The sequence below is a fragment of the Brassica rapa genome, chromosome A09 (genome assembly GCF_000309985.2).
Source record: "Brassica rapa cultivar Chiifu-401-42 chromosome A09, CAAS_Brap_v3.01, whole genome shotgun sequence".
Lineage (NCBI taxonomy): Eukaryota > Viridiplantae > Streptophyta > Magnoliopsida > Brassicales > Brassicaceae > Brassica > Brassica rapa.
The window spans coordinates 28,928,421-28,936,861 of NC_024803.2; the positions used below are offsets into that span (position 1 = coordinate 28,928,421).

Genomic DNA, 8,441 nt, shown 5'->3' on the forward strand with positions numbered 1-8,441 from the left:
GAACAACTGAGCCACGTCACTGACAAAACGGCATCGTTTTGAGGCATCTGATGAATCTGCCCACTTGCCAAGACAGACGTGAGTTCTGTTCCGTCTCTTCTTTAATCAATTCACGACTATGGCCTCGCGTTTATTATCGACGACACTCATCACACCGCCGGCAAATGTCAACAAATCGTCGTCGGGTCTAACGGGGAGAGTGAGGTTGAGAAAGGGAAGGCTTAGTATCAGGGCAGTAAGCGGCAGCTCTCAAGGAGGTTCCGTAGATGGAACCGTGTACAAAGGCGTTTATGGTCCCTGGACCGTTGAGCAGTCTGATGTCAAAGAGGTGCGTCTCTTCCATACGAGTTATACTTCAATTGGGTTCCTTAAAAGTTAATATATTGGAACATGCAAGTATCACAGTTGTAAGTCTAATTTGTTCATGTAACTTAGAAAGATAGAGTTTTTATTAGCTTTATGTTGAAAATTTTTGCTTCTTGAACTTTGAAGTTAAGCCTATCAAGTATCTCTTTCTCTTCAGGTTATTTTGTACAGATCAGGACTGGTAACTGCTGCTGCTTCCTTTGTAGCCGCTTCTTCTGCCGCCTTTTTACCGGAGAACTCATGGTTAAGTGAAATAATCAAGCAAAACCAGGACTTGTTCTACCTTGTTGGTGCTGGTGGTTTAGGGCTATCTCTGTTTCTGATTCATATATATGTAACGGAGATCAAGAGGACCCTTCAGGCTTTATGGGCACTTGGTGTTGTTGGTTCTTTAGCCGCTTATGCTGCCCTTGCTAGACCAGATAGCGATAGCTTGGTTCAGTATGTCGTTGATCATCCAACTGCTGTTTGGTTTGTTGGTCCTCTTTTCGCTTCCCTCACTGGGCTCGTTTTCAAAGAAGGTAGTTCGATGATAATGGTGGATGTATCAGGTTTCATATTTGTACTCATACTAATGTTCTTGATTTTTTTTTTTTTTTGCAGGGCTCTGCTACGGTAAGCTAGAAGCTGGTCTTCTTACGTTCATCATACCCTCAGTACTTCTCGGTCATTTGGTAAAGTATCTTCCTGTTTCAGCTACCTTAGTATCACATCCTTGAATCTTGGTTAGACCATGTTCTGAGACTAAGTAATGGGTGATGAATTTGCAGAGTGGCCTGATGAATGATGAGGCGAAACTGGTGTTGCTAGGAACATGGATGGCACTCTTTGTAGTATTTGCTGGAAGAAAATTCACTCAGCCTATAAAGGTACCACTGTTGTTCACTACAAATTCAAATATGGAAGCTTCAAAAAGAGTTCTTGCTAATCTCCTTCAAGTATCAGAATGCTTTATCACTAATCATATGTGGTCTGGTTTGTTGGTTGTTGAAGGATGATATTGGGGATAAATCTGTTTTCATGTTCATGGCTCTTCCGGAAGATGAGAAGAAGGCTGTAGTTGCAAAACTCGAGCAAGATAATTCTGGTTAAGACTCTGAATGATTATACAAAATGTTTTAAGTATCTTCAAGAACATGTAAATATCATGTACCCGTAGGTGATGTATACTAGTGGGGAGAGACGCTACCATAAACATTTTGTGTATCTTTATCTTGCATTGATAAATGACAATAGAAATCACAAAACCTAGTTTTCTCCCAACTCTCTCTGCGCGACTGTAGATCAACGCCTCTCCAGTGGCTATGGCTTTTAGCCGGTGCTGGGGTGGGCTCCCTTGCTCTCTGTTTTGCTCTTAGGAATCTCCTTGGTGCTTCTTCTTCATCTCGTGAGCTCATTCTTACTCGATGTCATAGCTTTTGCAGGCTGATGGTGCCTCTCTATTGACGCCGGTGGTTGTGGGAGGCAGCAGATCTGATGGGACTTCGATTTTTGTTGGTCTCTGTTATGGTTTTTCCGATAAGGTTTGGATCTACAGGTTGTGCTGATTTTTGTCGGTTATGTTTCAGGCTTCTCATCGGTGTTTGCCTGTTGTGTTGGGTCTTAAGTGCTTGGTATGGCAATACTTTAGAACTGCATTTCTTTTCTTGGTTTGCTCAGAATCCTTATTGGGTGTGTTTCATTATGAAACTTTTGGAAGGGAGTTGTCTCTTCTGTTACCCTGGTTGTGTTTCTTCCCACTGTTTTTTTCTTGTTTGTGTATGGCGTGGTTCGTTACTGTCATGGTTCTGGTTCTCTTGTGATTTTGGTTAGGCGGTTTCTTTGAAGTGTCTCCCTTCGATGCTTGGGTTTTAAGGGTTCCTATTTCTAGCAGTTGGTGTAGGATGAATGCATTGAACTTGTAGCTTCGTTAGGTCTTTGATTACCTTGGGACGAAGGCTAAGCAAGAGATCATCTTATCCTTTCTCCAGTCAAGTTTAGGCTGGTGCTTTTAACTCCTTGGTTTGGGACTGCTCTCTCGCGTCCTTTATGTTGTAGCCTTTAGTAGTTTTCGGTTACGTTTGGAGTGACGGTATTATCATTTATTTTTGTTTCCTTGAGAGTGAGGTCTTTGTCGTTTATTGGAATTAGGCGTTTCAGTGGTATTGCTTTGCTAATATCTCTTTTGTTGCGACGGTCAGAATTGGTGGGATTGATTTCACGGAACCAGATCTCTAAAAACTGATTTCTTTTTAAGCCGCTAATGTAGATAAAAGTACTTAGTTATATTTTAGTGCAACTAAAAACTGTCTAATCCTAACTTTTATTATTTATTATATTTTTGTCAAATTAAACAATCATAAAACATAAATTCAATATGATAAATGTTTGTACAAACAAAAATCTAACATGATAAATTTAGTACATAAAATATTTTTTTTATACTTATCATCATTTTTTGATTTATAAAAGAAAATGTGAGGATGTACGAGTTATATTTTTAAGGGGAATTAGGGATCATGTCCATAACATATCAAAAATTAAGAATATACACATAACAACGTTTAGGCTACTGTATAATACATATTATTATGAAATTGGACAATAATGGCCTTAACTGCGCGTGAAAAAAAAATGTATCTTTGTGTTTTGCTTCATGAAACTAATAGAAAAAAAGATTTTGAGCAACAGCTGGAGAACAGAAAAGAGGTACATCAGAGAGCGACAATTACAGAGTGTTCGTAGAAATAAGAGAATCACTTGACGGCATGACTACCGAGGAACCAGCTGAATCTCGGTAAATTTGTTATGATTGAATAGAATCAGGGGATCAAGCAACAATTTCGGTTACCGTGAAACAAATATGTGAATCAATATCTTTAAGAATATGAAGAACAATGCGATGGATTGAACTGGGGAAGAAGAACAGTATCTTATATCATGTATTCCATACTAATTTTCAAGTACAGTATAGTATGCTTCACTTACATTGGAACCACCGTTTATTTATTTTTTTGCTTGATCAAGAATCAGATGATGGATTGAAAATAAATTTTGTGTAATATATTTTATTTTATTTTATTTTATAATCACAGTATATTATGTTATAATTCTCCTTTTTCTCTTTGACAAATTGTATCTCCTTCGCCTCTTATGCTATTGTGTTGAATGAATGCTCTAAGTTAATGGAGATTCACATACATGTTTGTATTGACAATTTATATAGCTTTCATACAGTATTTGAATAAACATTACATTATAGTATACTAATCTATTCATCAAAATAGTATAGTTTTTTTCTGTCGCTTTTACTCTTACACTCCCTCCTACTCTTTCCCACCTCCCCTCTCTTCCCCGGTCTCTCTCTCCATTCCTCCTTCCTTTCCTCCATACTTCTATCTTTCCTCCTTCCTCCTCCTCCCCTCCTGTTCCTCACCTCTCCATTTTCCTCCTTTTCCCATTCATCAATTATAGTAACTATCATTGCCATACTATTCTAAATGAAATATAGTATATTTTAGTTTCCAGATCCATAGATGCTTCCGTGTTTAGCCGGTAGATTCGTTGTCTGGCTTTGCCTCACTCCATCTGTGAGGAGCTTCTTCGACAGTTTCGAGTGAATTGAGTTTACGCGCGCTTGGTCGAGTCTCAGGATCTCCGCATGGTCTGGACTCGTGGATTTGCCTCTTGTTAAACGCGAGCACGTGCCGTGCCTATGTGTCACGTGCAGTGAGGACTTTGTGTTAGACGCTGAGTGGGAAGATAAGCTCACGTTAGAAACAACAAAAAATGCATACCGATTCTCCAAAAAAATAAATACTTTTTGTAATAACAAAATATTAATTACAGTCATATATGTTTTTTTGTTATACATGTTTTTCATTCCTACACATCTAAACTATCGCTTCATTCCTAATCACGTTATAGTAATATTAATGACATATTTGCAGAAATCTGGAATTAATTGTAACTTAATTGATAGTAAACAACTAAAGTATGCATCCATATCATCATTACATAATGAAATCAATAATATAAGTATATAAAAGGGCAAATTAATACTGTGTATATATATATATATATATATGTGTGTTTGTAGTATGCAATGTGCATCTATCTTATGTATAACACTAAAACACAATGAATCACCGTGAATTGAATTGGCTAAGGGAATATTACCTCTTGCAGAAAGAACATAGGGTGATGATGGTGAAGGGAAGAGAGAGTTAAGTTGGATAGTATGAGAATCAATCTCTTTCCTCTGTTTCGCTCGAGCTCCCTCGCTACAATCCCAACTGAAACATACACAAAGGATTATTGTGATATTTAACAAATTCCTATTAAAGCTCATTTTTGCTCTCTTCTTCTCCCTCGCAATATTAGAAGTGTCGCTCAATTTCATGTTAAGGTTGGTCCTTTTATAACCAATATCTTGGATCAAGAAAGCCTCGAGTGGAGGTTGCTAAAGTTACGAAGCACTCCAATCATCAGCTAATCTCTTTAAACGATCTACATTGGTTAATTTATTTAATAATTAATATCCTTTTTTTTCACTTAACAATTCAATACTCATTTAAATTTTAGTTTTGAAAAATAGTTTTATTAGATAAAATTTAACACTTTATTCCACAATTTTTATTTTATATTTTTATTTAATAACTACATGTTATTAGTAATTTTCAACTGAAATTTAATTAATTAAAATTACATATTTTAAATAAGATTTAGTTGTTTTATTATATATTCTTGACTATTTTAAATACAATACTGGACGGTAGTTTCCAAGGAATGATGGTATACAGAAATTTGGTAAATTTTACTTTGGAGTTGATTGAAATATTAATTTTGAAATATGTAACTGTTGAGATTTGAATAGGGGAAAAGGTAATTAGCTGTATTTTTTGGATACTGAAAAGATAATTGTTAGGATCCATTTCACAAAAAAGAAAGATTTTTAAAGATATAAATAAAAGTTTTAGAGAATAACTAAAAATAATTATAGTTAAATGATGTTTTTGTAGTTAAATGAAATGAATCAAACTTCTATTTATAAAGTAAAAATAATGAATTGATATATAAACATAAAATTGTTTACTATAGTTAATTTTAATTGGATGAGATACAAATGTTAATCACTAATTAAAAAACACTTGTCACGGTCTTACCAATTAATTTTCTCTTTCACACACCGATTTAATTAGCGTAATGAAAGGGTATAATGATTCAGTCAACTATTCATTGAGTTGTATGTTAAGTAAGTATCAAGTTATGCATGGATGTTTATGAAGCATGTTAATTAGTTTGTGATGTAAAATAAAGTTTCAATTATTTTAATTAGGTCTGCTCACATTTATCTGGAACCAACGAACCGAGCCAAAAAATCCGGTTCAGGTTTTGATCAAATTAGTTGCACGAAGGATTTTACATCTCTAGAACCGAAAAACCAAAACTGAACTGAGAACCGAATATCCAAATTTTATAATATAGTTTATATGCTTATAAATTTAAACTATATTTAATTTTAAAATAAGCAAATCATTTAAAATAATATTTATAAAAGAAAATACCCTAAAACTGAATTACCAGAATACATTTTATCCAAAATTTAAATTATTTGAATAATCTAAATTTTAATCGAAAAATCCGAAAAAATCTGATATGTAATTTAAAAATCCTGAGTTTTCTTATTTTTTAATTGGAGTTAACCTAAAAATTGAAACCGAACCAAATGGGATCCAAAATTACGTAGAATATTATTTGATTTCCAACTTGTTACTCAAACTAAATTTTCTAAATATTCGAACAGATATTAAACCTCTAGAACCAAAGAACAAACAGAAACAAAACAGAAAACTGAATAGCTAATATTAAGTGTCGACAACACATGTATATGTTTTTTTCTTTAATTAATACATGATTGTAGTCATTAAGATATTTTGGCTAAATAATAGAAGAGACCATTTCATAAGCTATTTTACATGGAATGGCTGTTGGAGGTGCATTGCTCGTCTCTAAATAATGATGTAAATGTATTATGTTTTTTCACTTATTCGTTTTGTTTCATGTCGTTTGTATTATTCAATTGTTGTACATTAATTGAGTAATTTTTGTGCTTTATTTGTCAGTTTCAAAGCAATATAAATAAATACATGATTTACATATATTATTATATTGTTCTATGTAATTATACAAATTTTGTGAGTTACACTATAGAATTATGTACATGATATTAATGTTTACAGTATTTTATATATTAATTTTGGTGTTTATTATATATATATATACGTTTCTAATTTCTAAATATTTTTAAGTTCTCATTGTTGCGTTTTTCTAATATTTCTGTTTCCACGTATCAGATTTCGATCCTAATTCCATGTAACATAATTCATATGTTTCCTTAATACATGCAGTATTTAAGGTTGCTTTGCATTCAAATAATTTGGAGTAATAAACTATTAGTATCAACAAAATGTGAAAGAAATGACTTAATGCAATTATTTAACATTGTATCACTTGATTCCAGCATGTGAGTACATGTGAGTAACAACCACTGTACACATGCTTGTATTTATTGGGAAGTAATCAATCTCAACGAAAATTATTTCTAATATATTTTAAATCATGAACGTTATACACGTACAATAGTTTAAACAGTCTATAAAAACCCTTTAGCAAAAAATATATTTTAAACAGTTTACCGTAAAAGTTTTGTGAAGTTACATATAGCGAGTTATATAAAATTTATTCATTAATTAAAGCACTCAAATATGGTTATCAAAAGGTTGAATCCACTTTATTCAAACTAGTAATTTCTTTAGAAAGAAGAAAATATATGACCATCTGTCTGGGATTTTGACGAGTTTAGGACGCAACATATTTCAGATTTGATTTATTAGTTAGGAGAAATTAAAAACTTCTATTTAGAATGACTAATTTAGTCTTTCTATCATAATATAAGGATATTTATGTAAATTTATTTAAAAGAAAATTTGAAAAGCGATATCAAACTTATGCTAAATAAATAATTCATTTATAGAAATTGTTTGAAATACCACAAATTGATTACCACTTTTAAAAATGCTTTCAATTAGAAATTTCCTAACATTTTAGTTTAGTTATTATTGTTTAGAGTTTAGTATTTAAGTTAGTTTTATAAACTTTGATAATAATTATTAAATATTTATAAATGATTTAGGAGAATTAATTTTCATTTAAATTTGAAAAGTGCTATAAAATTTATGGTAAAATAAGAATTCTCCCTTAATATTTTAAAATATTACATTGCTTTTGATTTTCCCTTAATATTTTAAAATATTACATCGCTTTAAATTTTTTTCAACACAATTTTTTTTTTTCGTGTTGAATTTCAAATTTTTTTTATCATCTATTATTTTATCTTTTGTAAAATTTTGAATATTTTCATTTTGACTTTGAAAAAATTATGCAACTATTTTTCATCTAAAATATTAGATGAATTTTAAATTCTTGTTACTAAAATTAAAGAAACATTTTTATTAAAAAATATTTGATTTTTGATTGTGAGTTTTTTTTAATTTTTTGAAAGATTTTTTTGAAAGTTAGCAATATCTATATATATTGATATTTAATAAAAAAAAATTCTAATTTTATCACAAGTTTGATAACACTTTTCAAATTTATCTTTAAAGGATAGACATTTTCATAAATATTTTAAATTTGCGATAAAAAAACTAAAGTAATCCTCATAAATCATTTATAAAGTTTAAGAATCATTTATAGATTTTTATAAATGCAACCTTGCCCATAAAATTAAACCCTAAACAATAATCACTATAAACTAAATTCAAATGTTGTAGTGTTATTAATTGAAAAAGATTTTGAAAAGTGATATTTAACTGGAGGAGTTGCCAAAAATGACCAAAAATTTAACTTAAAATGCAAAAATGTACCCTAAGTTCAATAAACTATTACCCAAAAAGAGAGTAAAATTACAAACATCTCTTTATGACCAAACAAAAACATTTAATCACTTTTACAATTATAACCTACGAAGTCTTCTCGGGTTAGTGAAATCTTCTATGAGAAGATAATTCTTCTTAGGTATTTAATCTTAAAAT

The 8,441-nt window shown here is 31.4% G+C and overlaps 1 protein-coding gene and 1 long non-coding RNA gene across 2 annotated transcripts; one reads left to right on the forward strand and one right to left on the reverse strand.

Moving 5' to 3' along the window:
• The first annotated feature begins 47 nt into the window (after positions 1–47).
• Positions 48–1,625, forward strand: LOC103838985. Its single transcript, XM_033279242.1, has 5 exons — positions 48–328; positions 524–887; positions 970–1,040; positions 1,137–1,235; positions 1,360–1,625. Exons 1-5 carry the CDS (start codon positions 119–121, stop codon positions 1,456–1,458), a joined length of 843 nt encoding a protein of 280 aa, XP_033135133.1. The 5' UTR covers positions 48–118; the 3' UTR covers positions 1,459–1,625.
• Positions 1,626–1,921: 296 nt separating this feature from the next.
• LOC117128006 lies at positions 1,922–7,656 on the reverse strand. The gene is made up of 2 exons (XR_004451078.1): positions 4,525–7,656; positions 1,922–4,095 (listed from the first exon to the last, which is right to left on the reverse strand). It is a non-coding gene; the product is annotated as an uncharacterized LOC117128006 (long non-coding RNA).
• Positions 7,657–8,441: the final 785 nt, after the last annotated feature.